This window comes from Pezoporus flaviventris, unplaced genomic scaffold, assembly GCF_033815535.1.
Source record: "Pezoporus flaviventris isolate CSIRO_AGI_PZ_B2104156 unplaced genomic scaffold, CSIRO_AGI_Pfla_v1 ptg000143l, whole genome shotgun sequence".
Taxonomy (NCBI): domain Eukaryota; kingdom Metazoa; phylum Chordata; class Aves; order Psittaciformes; family Psittacidae; genus Pezoporus; species Pezoporus flaviventris.
In genome coordinates, this window is record NW_026892691.1 from 523,019 (window position 1) to 547,133 (window position 24,115).

The 24,115-nt window shown below is 39.9% G+C and overlaps 1 protein-coding gene across 4 annotated transcripts in view; it reads left to right on the plus strand.

The window, feature by feature from the left end:
* Window positions 1–1,867: 1,867 nt before the first annotated feature.
* GAS2 (growth arrest specific 2) overlaps window positions 1,868–24,115 on the plus strand; it is a 90,156-nt gene continuing 67,908 nt past the window's right edge. Inside the window, exons 1-3 of one of the 4 annotated variants that reach the window (XM_061479173.1) lie at window positions 1,868–1,981; window positions 11,102–11,263; window positions 19,575–19,699. In XM_061479173.1, the coding sequence (XP_061335157.1) occupies window positions 11,122–11,263; window positions 19,575–19,699 (267 nt within the window). In that variant the 5' untranslated portion in view covers window positions 1,868–1,981; window positions 11,102–11,121. Of the gene's footprint in view, window positions 2,114–2,326; window positions 2,442–2,610; window positions 2,667–11,101; window positions 11,264–19,574; window positions 19,700–24,115 lie in introns of those variants that run through there. The other 3 variants (XM_061479171.1, XM_061479172.1, XM_061479175.1) reach the window with 3 other exon arrangements.

Consider the following 24,115-nt stretch of genomic DNA (forward strand, 5'->3'; position numbering starts at 1 on the left):
ATGTATTCTAACTTCTTTATAAAGGGGCAAGACTTTTAGGTGTAGGGGACACCGTAACAGAATTGGTCTTCTCATCTCAAGCTTCTTCTTATACTGAGGTGACACATGAACTGGATTTAAATTGCTGTTCGTTATTTAAAAAAAAACAAACCAAAACCATCTTTCTCAAAGTCAGCTAAAACCTGTGTAAGATAATGAAGTGTATACAGGAATCTGCTCATCAGCTCAGCATCTGGTTCACTGCAGTGGATTTTTAAGATATCTGAGGGCTTTTTTTCTCCTTTTTTTTTTTTTTCTTAGTGTCCAAGAAATTGGATGAGCCAAAGAATACCATGCCCAGGGCATCTGAATTTTGCTAACAAGAACAAAACTAGGAGTTCATTTAATTCTGTGCTGTTAGTCACATAGTACATGGCTAGAGCTCATCCTAGTTAAATACCTTGGCATGCTGATAAAGTGCTCTCATTGAAGTAGCACTCATCGCAGCAGTTAATAGTCCATCAGAAAACAGCATAATAGGAGTATGGAATACAATAAAGAAGGAAAGATGTGTGTATTCTGATTGGCTAGAAATGAACATCTGCTACTCAGAGAACAGGAATTTGCTTACAGTGCAATTATTGAGAAATAGCCCAGCATTAATTGTGCAAATCAAGTTTTCCCAGCAGATCAGAGTACAAAAGAAATGAATGTAAATAAAAAATAAGGGTCAGCTTGATGTGCTCTTCAGCAATCAGGTTAAAACAATTCTTTTAGAGTAATTACATATAATGTGCTTTGGGTAGAACAAATTAATTAAGTGGATATATTCTGTGAAAGATAAAAAAATCAGTGTGCTGTTTGACTGGAGCACTCTCCTGGAAAGTGCTAACATGATACCATTAGTAAACTCAACCAGACAATCTACATGCATGCATTAGGAGAAGTAGAAGTCTGAACATCTGTTTCCCGCTATTGGATTCATGAAAGGGGCTTCGCTGTGCAGGGAATAAGTGAATAAACAGTTGGAGTAGGTTATCTCTGGCGTTTAACAAAATACTGAGATGTCACAGAAAGGACATAAGGTGAGAATAAAATGGCTGAAAGAAAAAGGGTTGAAGAGTCAATTTGGCAAATGAAACACAAATGTACAAGAAGGAGCAAACCCTCTATCCATCACCATCCTGAAAAAGTAATATAAGAATGCTTAATTTCTGAGCAGCATACTTTTTTAGGTCATAGAACAGGAAAAATCCTTTCGGACCTTAAAACTCATTCTGTTCCAGCCCCCTGCCACGGGCAGCAACAAAACATACCAGCAGGGACGCCTTCCACTAGACCAGGTTGTTCCAAGCCCTGTCCAGCCTGGTCTGGAACACTGCTAGGGATGGGGCAGCCACAGCTTCTCCGGGCAACCTGTGCCAGGGCCTCACCACCCTCACAGGGAAGAACTTCTCTACTTAAATACACTACAAGGTGATATGAAATTTTTTTGGAGATAGATGTGATAAATCAGGGTTCCCAAAGCTGTTCTTTTAGCTGTCGGGGGGGTGGGGGGTGTGTGTGTGCAACGTGACAAAGTTGTGCTGTAAAGTGTTAAAAAAAATCCCCAGACAACTAGTCAAAGAAAAAGACAGTTTTATCTTGGATGAGAATTTTTCCTTTCTCCGTTTACTATTCTTTTTTCCTTATTCTACAATCAGGAGTCTTAGAAAGGGAGTAACAATAATAATAACAGAGAAACGGACCCAAGCACCAGCTTGCTGCCAAGGGCTGTAACACAATACCTCAGGATTTCAAGGGTGAATCAGTGCAAACTGCCTCTGCCGCCCCTCTGAAAAAAAAAAAAAAAAAAGGAAAAGGAAAAAAAAAACCCCACAACACAAAACAACCCAGGGGTTCCCCAGGCGAGCCCCGCTCGGAGCGGACAGAAGCATGAGGAGTGGCAGCGCGGCTGCTGCCCGTCTGTTCCGCTCCGGGGGAGCGCGGCGGCGGTGGGCTGGTGAGTGCGGCCCCGGGAGCGGGACCCGAGCTGAACACTGCCCGCCCCGGCAGAGCTCGCAGCTCGAGCTCCTTTAAATTGAGGGCGCTCGGTAGGGTTAAAGTGAAAGGGGCTGGGGAGCGGAGCGGGAAGGTGAGTGCCTGGCGGCTCCGCGCTGTGGAGTCGGTACTTTTGTGTCTTTCCCCCACCCCTTTCACTTCCCCAGGGAGCGGCGGGCACCGCGTTGCGGGTATCGGGACGGCTTTCTGAAGGCTGCGGGGTTTCATGATGGAGCCCTGCGATCGGTTGGCTCCTGGGGCCCATCCCGTGGCGTGTGGTGCTTGGTCCTGCCCCCCGAGGGGCAGATCTGGGAGCAGCGCCTCCAGCACTGATGGCAAAGCCATTAGTAGTTTAGCCTTACAGCAGAGGGGTCCCGAGGCGGACGGACGCGTTCTGGCGCCGCGCAGAGCCGGGCTCCGCGGTGGGTGAGACGGGGGGCGGCTGCCGGACTTTCGGGGAGAGGTGGGGGGGGGAGGTCCTCCTGCGAGGCGGTGTGAGCGCTTCCAGCCCGGCTTTCGCGGGGGCTCCTACTTGGTCTGTGCATCCCTCTCCTCAATCTCAGGCTTGTCCTGCGTACCCTTGGGTTGCTGGGTCCGAAGGGCCGGCGGGAGGAGACCCTCTCTCACACCGAAATCCGCCCTTTCAGGTTGTTGCTTGCTTCTTCAGGTTTTAGATTCCCATCTCAGGAGGGTAGAGTTTTACTGTAAGAGGACTGTTCTTACTCAGTAGTGCTTTCATGTAAGAAGTGAAGGTTGCTGCCTTGCTTATCCTTCCTTATCTATCTTCCTGCAATGATGGCTGTCAGTGGAGCCCGCTGGTTTTGTGAGCTTCTAGGGGAGAAGGGTGCCTGGGGCACCAGGAAGGGTTCACTGCAGGTTCCCCAGTGCAGTTCCAGCACGCTTCTGATGTTACTTGGAAATTAAAAATGGACAACAAAAAGTATTCTTTGGTTTCCATATGTATTAAATTATGAATTGTTTCCTCACTGTGTAGTAGATGTGGTGCCAAGTGGCATGGTTTTGTGATGTGGATTGTGATTTAATAGGAAATTAGCTGATGTTCCTCAGTTAACATCATATGTTACCGTAGGCCATCTGATCAGCATTATACCGTGGTGCCCTAGTTGGAACCACAACCAAACCCTAGATGGAGGTGGTGAGGTGAGGAAGAGGCAATACTACTCTCAACTTCTTGCACTGACTTTAGGCTATTAACTTATTTGGTCACTCTGTTTATTTTACCCACAGGCTTATTTAAATTGGCACATTTGCTATCCAGAGTACTTCTTCAGCTCCACTTTACACCTCTCAGTTAAGCTTCACACTAATTTCAGGACAGGATTTAGGAATAGAACTTCATGATTAAAAGCAAAGCTGATGATTTAGAGTCAGCTTGTACTACTGCCTGCATAATGTACTTGCAGCAAGAGACATGCTTGTGTTCCTTGTATGATGTATCAGTTTAAATATATATTTCCTTTTCTAGCTGGTAGAAGTCGAAACTTCTTTTTGTACTCATTTTTAATGGCTATTTTGCTTAGCCAAGCAGAAAAACACACAGTAAAAGCCAGGCAAATAGATGTCAACTTAAAAGTTTTTGGGCTGTGTTAGGAATCAGGCTTAGCTTCCAAGAGTTACAATTTTATGAGCAAATCAATATTGAACATTCTTAAAGCTTTGTTTTGGTTTGAGTGAGAAGGACTTTTTGCTTTTCTTTTGGTAGAGGAGACATTATCAAGGCAACAGGATTATTTCTTCTAGGCATAGTCTTGCAAATGTCTAGGCTTCCAGTCATTAGCTCAGATTTTTAAGTGTGGTTAACTCCATTTTGTTCTGGCCTCAGACCAAGGGCCTTTTGGGTCTAAAGTATCACTGAGCTCTTGTGCCAAGGTTCTCCATCCTCCACTGGAAGTACTGCACACATTTGTAACACGTATATTCATAATGTAAAGGACAAAGGCTTCTTGTGATGAAAGTTTACTTTATCAGTGTAGATCGCATTTTGATGTAAGCCCTTAAAAATTCTAATTGATTAATGAGTTTCAGATGGTGGTTCCCTTCCAGTGCCCCTCCCCCTGCTCCCAGCATATACAGTGTGCTCCAAGTCAAGCTGGGAAAGATCCAGAAACCTTGGCCTAAATTGGTTGTGGTATAGTTTATAAGGATAATAAAATAACTAGAAAAATTGAATTTCCTTAGAAAAATGTTTGCTACATTTGTGAGCTGATGTTTTACCTGCTGCTTTATGACAGTGAGAAAACTAAGTTACAGATACCTGTATTTAGTGTGATGAAGGTCAGAATCACCTATGGAAGGGAAGGCTCTGTAATAGCTTTTTGAGGAGGAGCTATGCCATATAGTAGCTGACTCGCTTGAAAGTGTTTGTGTTTACATATGTAAAAATGAAAAATGAGTGATTACTGTTCTGTAGTAAACTGGAAATTGAAGGTGGTAATTGAGTAGCATCTACCAGTGAATGATGGGTCTCTGATTTTTTTTTTATTTTTTTTTTAATCTTTCTTGGTTTTTTTGGTTTGTTTATGTTGGCTTCTCCTGCCCCCCCCCCCCCCCATTTTAAGGATTTTGAGGAGGGGAGCTTTCGTGGTTTCACCTGGGGAAATGATTTCACTGTCTAGAAGATCTCACCATAGGGAACAGTTTCCTGATGTTAAAAATATCAATTGCAGAAGTTGTTAGTTACCCCTGTGGCTCTCAAAGGAAGCTGTTCATGTATATTTTTTTTCCTCTCCTTTCTGCATATATATTTGTGTATGCATATGTATATGGGTGAGGGGTAGAAAAACAAGAACAACCTCTAGTCTGTGGATTAATGATATACTCTCCCAATCTGAAAAAAAATGCTAATACTGATACAGGAAAACTGAAATCGGTTTTTGACACAGCTATGTGTGTCAAACTAGCACTTGATGATCTGAAAGTGGTGATTGCAAGTATACGTCTCAGGCTGTGTTCAGCCTCAGTTCCACTTGCACAAATGTGTATTTTGTTGCTGCAATTTAATGTGTTTATGAATGTTGGGTCTTTTATTTAAGCCTCTTTTGCACCCAGCTTGCAGTTCCAGTGAATGAATGCTTCACACAGTCCACTTAAAATCCAGTGACATTTCAAAAGTTCTGTTCTTTTCCATCTGCTTGAGGTGATTAGAACTAGCAGGGAGATCCAGCAGAGACCCTTGCCAGATACTCATGAGCTCTATCCTGGCTTTTGATCCTTTCTCTCCTCTCTTTCCAGGATGGCTTCTTTCCAATAGCATTACCTTCTCTCTAAGACAGCAGGAGATTGTCTGCAGTTATAGCTGATACCCCTCTGTCAAAGCCAATGTACAGTCTAGCACTCAAGTTCCAGTTCCTTCAGAGAAAAGCTCTTGCTGCTCTTGCCTAAGTTGCTGTCTGCTGCCTCTGCCACTGACAGTAAACTGTGTGACATGTACACAGTTGTGTGCATGATGTTTTGTTTCTTCTGCAACTGATACCTGATGCACTACCTCAGTGGTATTACAAAGGCTCAGAAGCTTAGAGCCATCATCTTCCCTGAGGTTTTTATGAAATAGTCTTTGAACTTGGTGTCCAAGACAGTTATGCCATCTTCTTGCCAGTTGTTCCAGCTTTGTGGAGCAAGTAGGGTGCTGAATTGGCACACATGCAAATCTTCAGTCTCGGAGAACTCTGTTTTGGCTGCCAGGTGGACAGAGCCAGTGATTAGCTTGCCTGGTAGGAGGCAGTACCTGGGTGGGTCAGAGCAAGTGTCTGTCACATAATGTCACAGTCAAGCTGGTATATGGTGCAAAGAGTATGTTGTGTAGGAGTCTCTATACAGAGTTCTGCATGTGCTTTATGATTTATTTATTTCCCCTCTATAGATACTTTTTAACATGATTTTAATCTTTTGTAACTAAATACAAATACAAAGAAAAACACTTGTTGGACTAAATACTGAATTTCTATGCTAATTCTTAAACCAAGTCATCAAGAACAAGTGACTGAGCAAGACTTCTTCATCCCTGACCTGGAAGGATCATATCTAGCAGCAAGTTAAAAGGAGCTCTCAAGCCTCCTTTTGGTTGGGAAATAACACTCATGTAGTAATTAGGAAGCAGGCTGCATCAACAATGAAACTCGTGTAATACAGAGAGCACTGCAGGGCCAGCAGCTACTCTGTGAAAACCACTATGTCCATATCCTGGAACTGAATGGGTAATTTGGAGTAAAAACTCAATGTTTTGTATGATTATCTCAAAGGGTGGAACTTGCTTTTTCTGTGTATGTGTATCTGTGCATACACACACACTTTTCTATATATGTTTTTATTCCTCCTGATCACACTTGGTAAGAAAGGTGGTTGGAATAGGAAATGGGATTGAATCTATGGATCTGCAACTGTGAGTGTCTAAGTGTGCAGCCACTTTGGCTTTCTGGGTCAGTCCTTGCCTCCTGTGTGTTTTGAGTACAGTGTATCATTCTTCAGTCCTTTTGTTCTACCAGTTAGCCCCAACAAAAGGCAGTGGAATTACAGAAGATTACTTGTTTGATGCTCATTGCTTTCCCTTGATGATCACTGACAACAATCAGCAGGTAGCGTAAGTTACACCACTGGTAACTTAGAAGCTGTGAGCTACAATACACAGAAAACTAAATGTATTACTGTAAAGGAAAATAAAAACTTCAGTGTTTGGTAGGAGCAAGCAGAAGCAAATACAGCCTTTTAGTGTGTCGAGTCTGTTACATGTCACTAGGTGTACTGTAAACTATCCCACACTGAATTCTTCAGTTAGACAAGAAGTCTGAGAATTTGAGATGTCATCCTCTTACTTAAGTGGAAAAAAAAAAAAAGGCTGTGCTGAATAAATGTGACCTGTGACAAAACAGAATGAAAAGTAGTTGAAGACCTTTCCTTGTCTACATTCAGAATAGTGGGGGGAAGAAGTTGCTTTTTCAGGAGCAAGTCATTCAGAGGTAAGTTTTGAAAATGCTTCTGCGTATCATGTCAGCCTGAACAGTTTATAGAGGAGTGTAACATTCTGTGAAATATTGGTTGTGTTTGTGTTGGCTAGTTTCAAAGAGCCATATATATGATGATCTGATGTTGCTGTTAGAAAGTAGTGAGATTAAGAAAACCAGTCTTTTTTGGCTACTTAATTCATTCCTTATTCCTGCCAAAAGGAAAGGATGAAATAGTTGGAGCCGGAGGTTTGCCTCAGCTGTGGTGATGTGTCCTTGAACACTGTCTACCTCCCTGGCAAGTTAAAAATATGACCAAATTACTCACTGATAAATTGTTAAACTTTTCTTCAGCTCACCAGAAAATAAATACATTGTGACATTTTAAGGAAGTGAAGTTGATGGTATATGAGTAAAGAATCAAGAACCTGGCCTTGGCTTGAGGTTGACTCTTCGAAGAGGTCTTGAAGGAGCTCAGGACCCAACTTCTGTCACCTTCACCTAAGCCAGTTCAGCTTTGTCACAGATCCTGTGACAAAGTATGTGATGAAAGTTTCAATAGTTAATGTATGGGCTATTACAGTTGATGAAGGAGATGAATGTTTTTACTGAAGTTTAGGTATTTCAGCCCTGAGGCATCTTGGACCTAGTCCTGGTATAGAGATGCTGGAATAATTTTTTAGCTTCTAGGGATTTTTGTCACCTATTTGCCTTTCCTTATCTTTCCTAGTTTCCTGTTCTGCGAACTTGTGTTCTAGTAAAACTACGTTAGAATACCCTTCTTGTCTCTGTATCTTCTCTCTTCCTACTGCCACAGTTACTCTGAAACTAAAGCACCCATCCATCCACTGAAATCCAAGCTCTTTGTTCTCCCACTTTTCTTCCTTTAATTAGTCTCAGAAGTTCTTTGAGACTTTCACACAGCCTGGTTGCTGAGTTTTACAAAACGAGAGGTAGGCCAATATGTAATATATTTCAAGACAGCTTGTGTTTTAGAGACAAGCTGAAATAACATCTCATATCCCTGAATCCTCTGTGCTGTCTCACCACGGAGATCAGCCTGAAGCATAAACAGACTGCAGTGCTTGTTTCACAGCCTGATGGGGAAACCCAAACTGCCTCCATGTAGCTGTTCCAGCAGCCTTCCCTGTCTTTGCTCTGGTCTTAAAGAAATACAACTTTCAGACCTTCAAATTACTTCAGCCCCACCAATAGCAGCATCCAGTAGCAAATCTGGCTGGCTGTCAGGCATATTATGATGGTTATTAATTATATTATATTGGTTATTAATTATCTCCATATTTGAAGTGCCCTATGGAGCTTGTAGTCTTGTAGTGGTAAGGTAGGTGGGCCTTTCCTGAGATGGAAGAAAAAGATGTCATCTCCATAGTTTTCCTCTTAACGCAGCCTAGCTCGGTATATGTGCCATGTGTAGTATTCTTAGCAGGGCAGACTCTGCATAGGGTCCCATGGTGGATATTCCTGTGTGCATCTTTGAAATAAAAAATTGGAGAATAACGTAGGTGGGAAGGGACCTCCAGGGGTAATGTAGTCTAACACACACCCCACCCCCCACACCTCCCCAAAGCATGTATGAACTGTGAAATTATTTCCAGTAAAGTGGTGCAGTGTCTAACTGGTTCCTTTAGTACAATGGCTCTGCTTTTTTATTTTTTTTCAGGTATATTTTTGCAGTTTGTATGTCAAAAGAAATAAATGGCAAGATTTTGTTTCCTAAATATTTAGATACATAGGTATTAATAAACTGAAAAATGGATGCCCCAAAAGGATGTATTTTTACCTTGTGTCTTGCGCATGAAGTGAACATTCGGGAATAAGTAATTTTTTATTGCCTTTTCATATTGTCAGTATCGTTTCAGAGGTGATTCAAGAGAATAAACTAGTTTCAGTTTTGGCTCTCACCATATCAACAGAGTTGCTAGAATCCAGAAATCGGACAGAAAAATAGTAGCTGTGGGTTTTTTTTGTTTCTTTTTTTTTTTAAAGAAATTATATGACAGAGATATTTATACTTGTTTTTTTCCCATATAACCTTTGAAGGCAAGGTGATGCTAATTATCCATATTGCCTCTGTTTCTATCCAAAATGAAGCAGTGCATTGAAGCACTAAGGTGCATGGTTCTGAGTGACTAATAGCAACCTTACATATACTGGCATTGTAATCCCTTAGCTATTAGTATCATCTAGTCTGAAGGTCTCTATTTTGAGAATGATGTTCCAGATAGGCTGTTAGCTCTGCACAAATCAAATCCTTCTCTCTCCACTCCCTTCCCCTCCCTCCACCACCCCCTGCAAATGAACAGGTATGATTGTATGATTTGGATTTCTTAACCATGAAATCATAAATCAAAGTTTTTTTTTACAAAGTTTTCAGAATAAGGTTCTGCTTAAATTACATACTTTAGACTGCCTTAAACTCCTTTGCTTTTGAAGGAACTTTGATGCACAAAATTTTTTTTTAGTATAACATATACTGATAATTAATAAATCTGTGTTTATACAAGGGAATAAAGTATTTTTTCATCTTTATTTTCCCCATCCATAGCTGAAAAAATGTCCAATTTCAGTAAGAAGTGTGTTAGCAGTAAAAGCTGTGTATATCTGAAGGGCAAGCCAAACTTCAGGATTTGGGGTGAGGTACTCTGAACAAGAGCTTAGGCAGGTGAGTTTGCCAACAAGGACTTTAATTACCCAGGGTATGGTTAAAAACTGCTGGAGTGTTTTAATGTAAGCATTAAAATATCCCAAATAGACTTTCATATGTTTGGAAATGTTGGTTACAGCACAGTTTTATGGAAAAGCAGTTCTTTTTACATTCAGTAAACATTTTCCTCTTTCTTTGGTAAGGGAATTGTTTTCAGTATTCTTGTTATTTCAGGCCACAAGGGAATAGTGTAACAAATCGTTTGATTTTTTTTTTTTTTTTTTTTGTTGTTGTTGTTGTTGTTTTTCAAGTCACAAATGCCTCTTGCCTGACTTGGAAGATATGCAAAGGACAGATAGAAGCAATGTTTGCATAATATCATAAGCTGAAGCCAGTCGATGTATGTAACTAGAGCTGGTGTGGATTAGTCAGTTTGTAATAGGCAAAGAACTGTTGCTTATGGGCCTCCCATAAAGTCTGTCCCAGTTTGTCTGTCTAGTGCCACCTATCGAAGACCTTGGGAGTGCTGGTTAGTGAGATGGATTTCAGCAGGCTACAGCCAGCCAGGCAAGAAAGTATGTAGGCTCATTGCTACGAGCATCAGGGTCCAGGTCTGAGGTATTTTTTCAGAGAGAGAAATAACCTTCTTTACTTAGCACGCTTCTGCCACAGATGGAGGAATTAATCCTTCAGGGGCAAAGATATAGGTCCAGTGGGTTTAAGGTCTCTCGCTGCTGCAAGACTCACAACACTTAACTAATATTTAATACATGACATGTTGTCTTACTGAAACTTGACGTGCAGGTAAGTCCTGGCTGAAGCAGAGTATTTGTGTTAAAGGTGGAAGTGGGAGGCATGGGTGACAAGTGCTACCTGTTGTGCTGCTTTCTGAGGAAATAATGCTATTCAGTAAATATATTTGCTGTGAGTTTTGTCCTATGTTATTCTGAAGTTGTAGAATAAACTGATTCCATTTGGTAATGGCATTTGTTAATAGCTACTAAGTTTGCTGTAGTAGTGTAACTCAGTTACTCCTGCCTTTTTCTTGGGCCTGATCCAAAAATCTCTGAAGCATTCCATTTATTTTCAGTGGCTATTGGATTAGGCACTGCAGTGAGTTGTTAGCTTTGTATAAAATGTTTATTTTTATTTGATTTTAATCATGCCTTGCAGAATATGTGGTTATGTGTTGGCAACGTGTAGCTTGGCAAGTGCAGTTGAAGTTGTCAATTATCTGTACAATTTAATCATCTGCAGTGTGATCCATAACAAAGCAAAACTTCAGTCATCCTTGATGTATGCATGTGTTAGATCCACATTTGTCTGTCTGACGTCTGATTTCTTGGACTCATAGTTACTGTTCTTATCTTCTACAATTCTTAAAACAGAACCCATGAAACTTTGTTTGGTATAATGGCATATTTTGTTCTTTTTCTCTTTTTACTATATAATAAAACAGGTACAGCAAGTGGATAAGCCATGTGCACTGCTCTGAGCCCCAAGGCACGTGGGCCTGGCCTCTCTGATATGCATCAGTACAGTCAGTGGCTTGCAAGTAGACATGAGGCCAACTTGTTGCCGATGAAAGAGGATTTGGCCCTGTGGCTCACAAACCTACTGGGTAAGATACAACTGGATGGAATGCAGATACTGGCAGTAAGAAAACTCTATACACTGCTAGCTGGGAATTCAGTCTCTCAGGCTTCAGAAATAAAGGTTATGATTAGTTAGCTACCTCTGCATAGTGTGACTGTTAGCAAGGGCAGAAAAGCCATTAAGTAATTTGCCTCTACAGTGTTTCTGTGAGTAGCACAATTGACCTTTATTGTTCATTTATTTTTACTCAAATTTCCCTTTAAATGTTCTTTTGTATATCTTTTCTGAGTGGTGATAATTATTGCCATCCACCTACATCTTCCATTTTGTGGGCCAATTGGTAAGCACCCAAAAAAGTATGGGTGAAATGACTGTGATAACAGAAGGAGCCATGAAATAGTCCTTTGTCAACCAAACAATCTAGTGATTGATAATTGCTGCCCAAGGCAATGCATGCATGTTCAAGCTTGTGTGTAGAGGGGTCTGACCCTGCAGGTGGGACCTGGGGATTTCCTGGTTGCAGCTGTGTGTGAAGCCAGGACGTGTTGTTGATGAAAGAGGATGCAAACCAAAAGCCAAGAAAAAAATAGGCACACATGAAGTGGAGCAAATGAGAGTATGTCGCTGGCAGGAAGGAGGCAGATGTTTCTTTGGGATATACGACTCCTTCAAGAAGGTGGAATTTAGGAACTATGAGCCAGGAAATAGTATGTTGTTTTTCGAGAATATTGAGGGGGAAATGGCTTTTGTGTGATCTCTGGAATTGCAAAGGATTCTACCAAAGGAATACATGACTTGCACAACACCTTAAGGGAAATGTAGCAGCACAGCAGCACTTCCTCTCATTAAACAAAGTGGAGAAAATATTTCAGAGGAGGTGATGTTTACATGAAGCTGTTGCAGATGTTATTTTGAAGGAAATCTGGGATGCACATTTTTAAATTTGGTGTATGAGGTTTTGTGTGTTTTTTTTTGTGGTATTTTTTTTTTGGTTGTTGTTGTTTGTTTCTTGTTTGGATTTTTTTGTTTGTTTGGTTTGGGTTTCTTTTTTTTTTTTTTCCTGGAAGTGGGTGAGACATAGGCAGTGTGTTGTCTTGGCAAATATTGTAGCTGAATCATCTCAGTGATGTCATACAGTAATAGTGTACCTAGTGCCTTTTAGCTGCATGTTCCTTTTTTAGGAGAAAAGGATGTATCCTATATTTGAAGAGTGTAGTCAGTGACTACAGTTTTCAGTAGAACACTAGAGCACAGTATTTTGCAGGTAGACGATACCCATTTAGGAGCTGGAATAGTTGCGAATCCACAACTGCAAAAGTGGCACTTGTTTTATGTCTTTGTGTGGTACTTCCATTTAAATTAATGAGTTTTGAATGTAAAATTGTCTAAGCAATGCCAGAACAAAATCCAGTAATCCTGACTTTTCATTCTAATTACCGCAAGACAGCAATCAAAAAGACTGTTTTTTGACTCGGAAACTTATTACATTAAGGATTGATTATATTTAAATGTTTTAAACAATGAATTTTTAGTGAGCCAATTTCCAACAAATAGAAGCTTGTTTGCAGTTTGTAACAGTGTCAAGTTTAGGAATGAGGTCACTTTTTTTAGCAAGAAAGTAGCAATAAGCAGGAGGTTCTGAAATGCCAGCTGTAATTAAAGATCTGATTTTTCATATGGCCACTAAATTCTACACTGCAGAACTAAATAGGCACAACTTAATTAAGCAACATACACAGTTCATTTGCTTAATGCATCCCCCCCCCCACCTTCTCACACCAGGCTATTCTGTTCTCAGAGGTTGTCCTGAAGAGCTGAAATTACAGTGATTTGTTAAACTGATTTAAATTCCTGTGTAGACATTGTTGTTCAAATTAATAATTCCATTAGGTCAAAACTCGCATTCAAAATAAGTGTAGCTGAATTTAAGCAATTAATATTCATAGGAATGTATTAACTCAGAATTCAAACTTGGCTTAATTACTTTATAGTTTAGATTAGCTTTAGTGAGAGGAGGGATGTGTAAGCATATGATGTAAGAGGAAGTAGGTATGAATTTATGGCATGCTGCTACCTTGTAAAAACCTGTTTGTGCTCTCTCATTTTTCAGCATCCAAAAGGACAAAATGGTAGGCAAGAGTCCTTTGTGTTGAGGGTTTTCTTCCTTCATGGGAGAATTAATGTGCTTTGCATTAATGGTTGGTGGATCTTCATGTGCATGAATGCACAGATAACTCACAGCAGATAATATTCTGTGTATCCACACCATAGGTTGCTCTCTGTTGTAACTTGTGTGGCCTTATTCTGTCTTTATGCCAGTTTTAGTGCAATAGAATTTCTCAGTTTATTAAAAAAAAAAAAGTATTTCAAGTAGTCTTTATCATGTTGGTTTACATTTTGTTTCATCTGTGTTTTCTTCCTTCTTTTGTACTATGAGTCAACAGGGGCACATAATATTTTCAAATAAATGTAGATTTTTTTTTTATTTTTAATAATAATACTTTAGGCAAGAATAGGGCTGAACCTCTCTGAGGTACTTTGATCAACTGAGCGTGGGTTTGGACATACTTGTGGGGAAGCAAAGATGCCCAACAGTATTGCTGAGAGTTAAAAGGGTGACAGTATTGCAGCAGCATAGCCTGGTTCGAAGTTCCAAACTGGAAAACATTTGAGGGGTATTGCACTTTATAATAAGAATGAAGGGCTTTGATATCAGATGAAAATTAGGCACAGCCAGAAGTTGACCTTACATAAGTGATAGATAAGAAGGCTGAGATACATGGTGCAGATGGAAAATAATCCTGTAAGAATTTTTAACCCCAGGGCTGGAGCACCTCCCATATAAAGACAGGCTGAGAAAGTTGAGGCTGTTTAGACTGGAGAAGGTAAGGCTGTGAGAAGACCTCATAGCAGCTTCCAGTATCTGAATGGGGCCTACAGGGGTGCTGGGGAGGGACTGTTCATCAGGGACTGTAGTGATAGGACAAAGGGTAATGCGTTTAAACTTAAGGGAAGTTCATGTTACATATAAGGGAGCAGTTCTTTGTTGTGAGGATGATGAGGCCCTGGAATGGGTTGCCCAAGGAAGTTGTGAATGCTTCATCCCTGTCGGTGTACAAGGCCAGGTTGGACAGAGCTTTGGGTGACATGGTCTAGGGTGAGGCGTCCCTGCCCTTAGCAGGGGGGTTGGAACTTGATGATCTTAGGGTTTTTTCCAACCCAAACCTTCATATGACTTCAGGCATTTCATTCTAATTTAGCATGAATGTTGCTGTGGGCTTTTTGAGGATTCACAAGTACTTTGTATGCATTTTGCTAATTATTTTTGGAACCGCATCAGAGAAGTCAAGAGTTTGAGAGGTCAGTTTGTCATTTCAGGTCCATTGCTAAATAGATTTTAGCTGCCTGTATTATGGGGGCTGGAAAAAGGACATGGCACATGAAATCGATGTGTCAGATGGATTAACTCACAATATTGTGCATGATGGCATTCTCAGAGTGGGACACGTCAGTATTGCAGGGGTTAGAGTTTGCATGCATGAGAGGAAGATTGTAGCTATGGGTATTGCGTCTTAGTCTCACTTCTCTCTGTAGAGCTCTGATGGCTCAGTTGAGAGATCTTTGCACTGGCAAAATTAAGGAGATGTTTTGACCCAAGTGCCTTGCAAATTATGATCATCTCTTAGCCTTGTTTTTATTATGCATAGGCCCTCATCACCAGTCTCTAGCTTAGGACAGGTACAGAGGGATGGTTTCTGTTTCCCCTTTGGCTGTTGTGTAGAGCTCTGATATTTTTCCTGTTCCCAGAGCGCAGTTACTAGCTGCAGGGGGTTATATTGTTGCTGATTCAATCCAGCTTCATTTAGCACCATGGAACAGTCCTGCAAGATGTGTATTTGACACGTCTGGGCTCCAAGATTTCAGTGCTGATGCCCCTTCCTAACAGAGGACCCAGAGGTTTCTAGCCTTCAGAAGTTGTTCATGAATAAGGAGCTGGACAATGCAGGATGCTGAGGAATTGGACATGTAAATGTTCAGTGTTGTAGGAGGCATTTAAAAGTTTCTTGGGTGCAAAAGTTAAGCAGGCTGAGAGAAAAGGAACAGGGAGGTGAAGAGGTTAGAAGAAGTATTGAGCTGAAGACAAGACTTGGAATTCAGAAGTGTGTGGAAGGAGATGTCAATTTTGGGGGATGAACATTGGGAACTCTTCTGTGGGAAAACTGTCTGTCTTTGGTTCTGAATTAAACCAAAGCCTGCTTTACCTTGATGTTCTTGCTCATCTTGTTGTCGGAGAGGATTCTATAGCAGTACCTTTATTTTCAACATCAGCATGTTCAGCTCAAGCCAGTGGGAAATGCCGGTTTTAAATGTCTGAATATAAAGTAATTTATGATACTGATACTCCTGGTGATTCTGCTGGTACTGATGCAGTTCCTTTAGTTGAGTGGCTTTACAATTTTCTTTGGTATCAACATGCATGTGGGATTGTTTATATGTCCCATTTCAAAACAGTGATAATGTCTCAATGCTACCAAAACTATTGCTGTCAGCTATTGTAGGAAACAGTATCCTTGTCAGAAAAGAACCAGTTTTGCATGTATATAAACTCTTTGGGCCTTTGTTTTCTTTACTTTTATGGTGTTTTGTTATTTTGGGTTTACATATCACACAATTTAAGAGGGTCAGGAAGAGCTGTTCCACTGGTTTCTCAGTATTGTAGAAGCTCATCCTTTTACTGATATGTCTCAGAGATGCACCCGAATGAAATGTTTCAATTTGGAAACTAGTAGTTTTGTGTAACCACTGGAGTGTACAATAAGAATAATAGTAAATAGTTACTAAATGAAGTATAGAAAAGCTCAGTTCAGTAACAGAGGAACCAACTAGATTTTGGTACTTGTAGTTTTTGGTTTCCTCCACCTTCTCCTGAGGCTCTTGTCTGAGGTGACCCATAGGGAATTCTTCGTCTTCAGCCTCTTGGGCACCCACCCTGGGCGTGGGCTCTTTTTGATTAAGCTTTCATAGCCTCCCAGTGTGGTTGCATTAGGACCCCCAGGACTGGGTGCCCTTACAGATAGCTGGCCACAGTTTCCAAGTGGTAGGTGCTCAGGTGTAAGAGTTGGTCTTTGTAAGGGGCATCTGGTGATTGTGATCAAAGAGAGGGTGAGAAATGCTTGTAAGGTTTGGAAAAGCTTTCATATTCCTGTTTGTTTTGCATACTTGCAGTGTTGGTGTTTTTATTATCCTTAATGTTATTACCATTTTATAAAAATATTGTGAGGGCTTTCTTGTAATTATAGTGGGAGTTATACATTTTTAATAGAGTTTAATGTTTTTTCCATACAAATATACAGAGCCATTTTTTTTCCTCAGGCTATGAACATTACTTTCATTTGAATCAATACATTTCAACTGTTAAATATGTCAGAGTGTCTGTTCTAGCAAAGAAATGCCACCTTTTGGAGCTATAAAATACAGTGAATTGAAAGCTGACACCTAATATATTTTTCATTGGATACAGATGTTCAGTGCAAAACTCATTCTTTCAGCTTTCATAAATGAGAACAGAACTAAAATACTCCAGCTTAGTGCACAATATGCAGTGACCAAATTGCTAATGCTGTTTAGCATTTAAAAGAATGTAAATGTGTTGTTAAATAGCAGAATGCGATAGAAGAATTTTCCCATGTCTGTGAAAGGAGAAAATAGCTCTAAATATGTTTTAGGCTTTTTAATGTTTGACTAGTGAAATAATAAATCTACAAATCATGGGACAGAATAGATATGTAAAACATTTTTTTTTTACCTCTATGAAAACTTTTTATTTTAGTTTGGAAAGTATAATCTTGTGTAGGTTAAAAATACTTGAAGTATTTTTTTAGAAAAAAAGAGTTTATTCCAAAATGCAATACTCTAAAGTAAAGCAGTTACTGTAACTGTAATCGTTCAAATTGAGCTTTCTAATGGCTTTATACCCCTTGCCAAAAAATGCTGATGGGTAAATAGGAAAATATGTAGGCTAGAACGGTGATAAAGGCTGTTGAGGTGCTGGGATGGTCAGGGTTTTCATCTGTGGGCTACTATAGTTTCAAGTTCTGGCTTCAGCTGAGCAGGAGGCACTACTGAAATATTGGCAGTTATGCACAAGCTGCCACTGAATGTCTGCAGTTCTGCTACTGCTCTTATGCCTGGAGAAGTCATTTAGGGATCCAGGAGCTGTAAAGTGGGCTATATGGCAGAGGGAATTAAGGAAGAATAAAAAAATAAGAAAAAAAAAAAGGGGGGGGGGGTGGGGAGGAGAAAAAACTTCACATTAAAGATATTTCTGAAATGGAAATGTGTTAGGGGTTAAAAAAAAAAGCTTCAATTCAACTGAAAATGGAAGTCTGCTGTTGTATCTGATTTGCTGCAAAGATCTTTAGTTCAGTTTTTTTATTTTAACTGACCACGCTGAAAACCTAACATTCCTTTACCCAAAGGATGCCGAAGTCTCTAACAGTTTTGAGGCAAGGGCCTTGAGAAATGATAGGATGGTTAGAGTTGGAAGGGACCTTGGAGTTCAGGTAGTTCCAACTCCCCTCAGCTGTCCTTTAGCATTTTTCTAAAAATACTGCTTTGTGATACTGTGATCTTCAGTGTTGTGCCACTCGCTGTCAGATCACAATGTACCAGCAGTATATTGCAGAAGTAGAATGATAACTTCTGATTATCTGCTTAATATTTGTTACTTTTGAATGTTAATTTTCACCTCTCTTCTGAATGAAGAGCTATGGAAAAGGTTTACTTTTTTTCCCCCCTAAATATACTTTCCTTAGATTTTATGTTTGTTTTATTTTTTTTTGACAAAAAGATTTTGTGAACCTCTTCTAAACAGAATCATGCTCCAAGTTTCCAGGCATCTCATGGAAAACAAATTTCCCCAAACAAACCATTTTGCTGGTTTGGTCAGGCAGCTGCTTGGTGGTTAAAAATCTGTGTCAGAAACACCTGACCAGTAGTGGACAGACTTTGGCCTGTTCTGCTCAGAAACAAGTCAGTTTGGAGCAGCAGGAGTGGATCTGGATGGGATCAGAAGCTACAGTCGTAGAATGGTTTGGGTTGGAAGAGGCCATAAAGATCATCTAGGTCACTCAGTTTTTCAAACTTTTATCTTTTATCTTTTTTTTTTTTTTTTTTGGCAGGGTAGATAGAGTTACTGATAGTTGCTGTGTAACAGCCTATGAAAAATCATAGCATCAACTAGGTGGAAAAAAACTTTAAGATCATCAAGTCCAAGCATTACACCAGTACTGCCAAGTCCACCTCTAAACCATGTCACTAAGAGCCTCAGTGAGTTGATAGTGTTACTCCTGTCTCTGAATGACGTATGTAAATATCACCAAAAATAAAGCTGTGCTCATAGGAAGGTCAGGAATTAGTCCTTGATGCTCTCTTGAAATTAGTAGAAGAGGCAGAAAAAATACAGCTGGTAGTCTAAAAAGTGCCCAAAGAGAAGGCAAATTTTCCAATAGAAATGTGAAAATAGAAAACCTTCAGTAAGAGAAAGGAATATTTTTACATGGAAATGCTGTTAAGATCCTAGAAGTTTAGTCTAGAGTGGTGAATGATTACCATTTCCTCTGGATTGTCCAGCCTGCTCAGAATGCACGTCACATCATGGGGCTCCTGTGATCACCTCCACCAGGAAGAGGTAATTATGTGTAATGGAAGGTCATCTGGTTTGCTGTAGCCAGGGAAGACCATCTGTGGCAGCTAAAGTACAGTGTCATCTAGCATGATGATAGTTATGTTGAAATCCAACTATTTTGTCTTTGCTCTTTGGGTGAAAAAATCTTAATTTGCGTGGCAAGTAGATCTAGTTGAAAGTGTCCTTCCCCATGGCAGGGGGTTGGAACTAGATGATCTTTATGGTCCCTTCCAACACATTCTAGGGTTCTATACTTCTTTTACAAAATAAGCTATTCTGTGTTAGCAACTCTTCCACTATAGCTATCCATGCACACTGGTGTGAACTATACTCCCTCATGTAAAGCAGTATGTTAAAAGCACTGGAATTTCATAAGTAAAATGAGATCTGTGGAGTCTGATGTGCTAGAATTACTTTTCAGATAGCATGTGCCTTCCCAAAGAAAGCATGTCATTTCTGAGAAATTTGCTGCATGTCTACTGGTAAAATAGGAGTGAGGTTATTCACTAAATATTCAGAATAATGCAAGTTTTTTAGTTCAAGTGTATTTCAAATTGCTGCCAAGAATTCCACTGATTTCTCTTTTTACACAGATGCAGACATACTTTTACACGCTTTCTGCTATCTTAATTTTCTCTTTGCTGTTCAGGTAGAGAAATAACAGCAGAAACCTTTCTGGAGAAATTGGATAATGGTGCCTTGCTTTGTCGGTTAGCTGAGACCCTGCAGGAGAAATTTAAAGAAAACAGCTTTGATGCAAACAAGCCTGGCAAAGTAAGTGTTGGTAAATGTTCTAGCATGTGTTATCAGTATCTGAGCTATCTGTTTGGTACTGAAATTTCTTGTGCAGTTGAGAGGTTTCATTTGTGAAGGCTCTGCAAATGATCAGGGAGGTAATTGCTCTGTGTAGAAAAATTATAATATCAAATTGGGGGAATTAATACTTCTTGGGTCTTTATTAAAGTAACTATGAGAAGCAAGTACTCCAAAAATTACTTGTGTGAAGACACAGAATGAAGTCTAGCAGTGTGACGTGGTAGCTAATCGAGAAAATGTGATCCTTGTATATATTTGCAAAGGGAATATTAAGTAGCTGTGGGAGGTACTTCTTCCTCCATAAACAGCTCAAAGGAGGCCAATAATTAAATTCTATAGTTGGTTTTGGTGGCTGGAGTTTACAGTTCATGTTGGTGGACTGGAAGGTGTTCATTCAAGAGCTGCAGGGATGATGTGGAAAGATTCAGAAGATACCCAGGATCTTTGCAAAAATCAGGTTATGATCTTGCTTGACCACAATCACCCTTTCACTTCAATAATTTTCATAGGACAGTGTTACTGGGAGAAATTCAAGAGTGCAACAAGTTTCTTCCTTGGACAATTTAAGTGATTGACATGTTAATGCATGTACTGTGAAACTGTTTTTATTTTACTTGTTCAATTCAGATGCATCTTCCTTGACAGGTGAAGCAGGCAAATAGACAGCTAGAAAAAAGCCCAAGAGCAGAAATCACATATTGCATCTTCTATTCTTGATGTTTTCAAAACTACTCTGCAGCAGAAATCAGGGTACAGCATAAATTTTATCAGCAGTTCTGAGAACCCACAGCCTTGTGTCAGCTGCAGCTGCCTAAGTTGTTTTACTTGGTTCCAACCTAGTAATTGTTGTCTGCACTAAGATAGGCTTTAATCATTGTTAACTTTCTGTGAATTGGGGGGTGTGTTTTGCTTGCTTGGGTTTTCTGTTTATCTGAAGAAAAAGGAAGTGATAGTTGGGAAGAAAGATAAGAACTAAAGTAGAGAAGGAAGGAAGCCTTTTTCCACAAAGGAGGAAAAGACAGCTGGGACTCATATTTCATATTTCAAATTATAATCAGGGTTTGGTTAGTAGAATTATTGGATGACTTGAGTTCCTCTTTGTAATATGGTCCAGCCTGTCTTCACCTAAGGGGTGGCCTGTTAGCATCATGGTAGTTCCCAAGCTGAGAAAGCACTTACGGCAGTCTTCAATTGAGTCTAGAAACTAGCTAGGCAGAAAGAAATGTTACTTCTTGGTTTGGGTTTTTTCCCCTCAGCAAGCAAAGAAACAAACAAAGTGCCATTATTGACAAAAACAGCTAAAAGCTGACCTCTGTCATTCAGCCTCTATCAAAATAGATAAAGTGCTTTTCCACCCATATATAACTTTGAATTTTGTTAGATAGAAGCATATTGATAGCAAATGAGTGGCTGCCAGAAGGATCAGCTTTCAGGCAGAAGAAGGTTGCAGCTGAGTGAGTGAGACAGGATAAGGCTATATAGATAATGGGGGAGCTGTAATCCTGTGAAGTCCTTCTGCAAGCTTGAAGATTTGGTCTGTTTTTCTAAGTGAAGTTTTTCCTTGTAAGCGATCTACTTCCTAGATGGCAAAGCTCCATAAAATCTTATGAGTTTAGTTTTGTCTTACTGGAAGATGATATATTCTGTTCTGCTTGATATGTGCTACTGATCATGAATTTACTTGTGAGCTCTTGTGGGCTGTCTGGCCAGTTTAGCAGCTCTAGCAACACATGTAAGAAAACATTAAAAACTAATATTGTATATACTGACTCATCAGTTAATTGCCGTAATTCCTTAAGTTCATATTGCAATACTCTACAGAGTGGCAGAGATTAAATCCTGTTGCTTCTGGGTTAACTGCTTGTGCAATGTGTTTCGAGTCACTGTAGGGTTTGCAGTTTGTTTCTGAACAGGACTTCATCATTCCCTTTCTTATTAGGAAGGACTTAACTTTCTTCAGTTTTCAGGGACCCCTTAGGTCAGCATCACCCTTTTTTGAGTGTGAAATAAATCGGGAAAGCATAAACCAAAGGAGTTGTGCCTCCCAAAATATTGTGTTTTCCAAACCTGGAAGGGAGATGGTGGTATTGACATAAAGACTTCCTCTTTGTGTCATTTGGAGACGCCTGTGGATGCTGGGGACATTTTCAGAAGAGTTAAGAAACTACTGGTAATGCCTTGGGGATACAGCTTGAAGAAATGGAAAAGGAATTAAAAGGTATGTGATGCAAAAGCAATGTCCTCTTTCCTTAAAAGTCAGAGGAAGGCAATGAAAGAGTAACATTTTGGAAATGAAGGAAGTGAGTAGCTTTTTATGAGTGGCTGAGTTCAGTTAGGGTCCTTCCATGTGGAAGGAGACTGCATGGGGGCATATGGTGAAACCCGCAATATCGGAGATGGCATGGTAGATGTTCAGCCTTATCTGCGCAGAACACATGGGACATTGAATGAAGCTGGTAGAAACCAAGCTGATTTACAAACTGGTTGGAAATATCTTTTCAATGAATGTTAAAATATACCTGGGTTCAAGAACACAGTGAGTAAGTAGTGGAAGAGAGATCTCTTTGAAAGGCTGAATACACAGGAACCACATGTAGGTGAGGAGGTCTCTAGCTTAAAATAGTTGGAGCTTGAGAAAGTACTGAAAGGTGTAACATGTTTGCTAGTCTTAAATTCTTAACTAATACTTATGGCCAGTCTGCAGCTGGGTTAGGTGAACCTTTAGTTGGCCTCACAGGGTCACTCTTATGTTCTGTGCATTACTGCTTCTTGAGAATAAATCCCTTTCTGGTTGTTCAGGTAGATAGTGGCAAAACTATCCTTTCACAAGGGTCAAACTTCAAAGAAGTTATTTTAAATTAAGTATGTACTCTTTCTGTCTAAACATGCCTCTTTAGAATGTTAGCAGCAATCCCTGCAGTTAAAAATGGTACCTTACTCGCGTTGGGCTTTGGAATCTGTTATCCAGAGGGAGTAATGTGTGATTGAGAGCAGTGGGGTTTGGCAGCCTCTGGTGCTATTTGCATCATCTCTCCTCATTGGCATTGTAAGCTTAATGCCATAATAGGCGTTTTTGGGTATTATCATAGAAGGCCTGAATATGTCCTCCACCAACCTGCCTCCCTAATCTTGTGGTCTTTGATTTGTTAATCATTCAGTAAGAAGTTACTAAAAGCATTTCAGTTTATAAATATGAAGTATTTAATAGCTGTTCATTTCAAAGGATCTTATGCACTCGGTTCTTCTGCAAATCCAAGGTGACTATAGTCTTCATTGTTAAAGCAGCAAAACCATATGATTGTGAAAACATTGTTGTATCTGATCCATTGCTTCAGACAGACAAAGCTTTGAATTTGAAATGGAAATTTTAGACAGTGAGGACAGCATTAGACTGGTGCGACTCTATAACATATTTGTAAAGAAGTAATTTTTTCCTCTTTCTGGAGATTTTATGGTCATAAATAGATATAGTCATGTACATTTATAAAATGACAAGGTGCCCTGGGTTCATGACTGGGTAACATGACTGCTACTGCTGAACCCAGGACACAAGGGGATGACAGATATCAGTCTTAATAAATGCTCAAGATTTGTGTGGTACTAAGCTGTTAGAACTACCTGTGCTGCTGCTGCTGCTAATGGTCTACTATCTAGAAACTACGGACTTACTAACATAGCAGGACTTATTCCATTAAAGTGATTCATGTCACAGGATGGTATTTTGTAATTTTCTCCCATTGGCTTGGATTTCATCTCTGTGCTCTCCAGGCAGTATTTTAATTTTCCTGACAGTTAATTTGAGAATTTCACAGCTGTACAAACAAATTCAGAGCATCAAGGCATATGCACTATGTACAGAGCCCACAGTTGCTTGGGCTTAGTTTAGTAAGCCTGTGAATTAAGATTTTTAAAATAAACATAAATAAATTTTGTTAATTATTATCACCATTTTAATAGATGGGGCATAGTAGTATGCCCACCATCCTTGAAGCTGCAGATACTTTTATGAGCATTACACTTTTCAGTGTTTTCATGTCAAACGAATGCAACCTGGCAAACAGGTTGAAGATGATTCATCTTCTTTGCCTGCATTCTGGGAGGTTAATCAGCTAAATCTCAACTCAAATGACTTTTAGAAATACTTTGGAATACTGAATTGGAATCTCAAATTCAATCTCATCTTCAGGAAGCTGGGATCTAGGTTAGATTTGGCCTATAAAAAAAATAGAAGTACAAAAGAAATCCAGATGCAAATATTTGATAAGTCCTAGGATGCTTCATTCAAATATGCATTTAATTTTATTATTCCAGTGGGATCTGGTTTAATAAGGTTGAATTGAATGTGCAGTGAAGCAAAGCTGTTGTGTGGAAAGC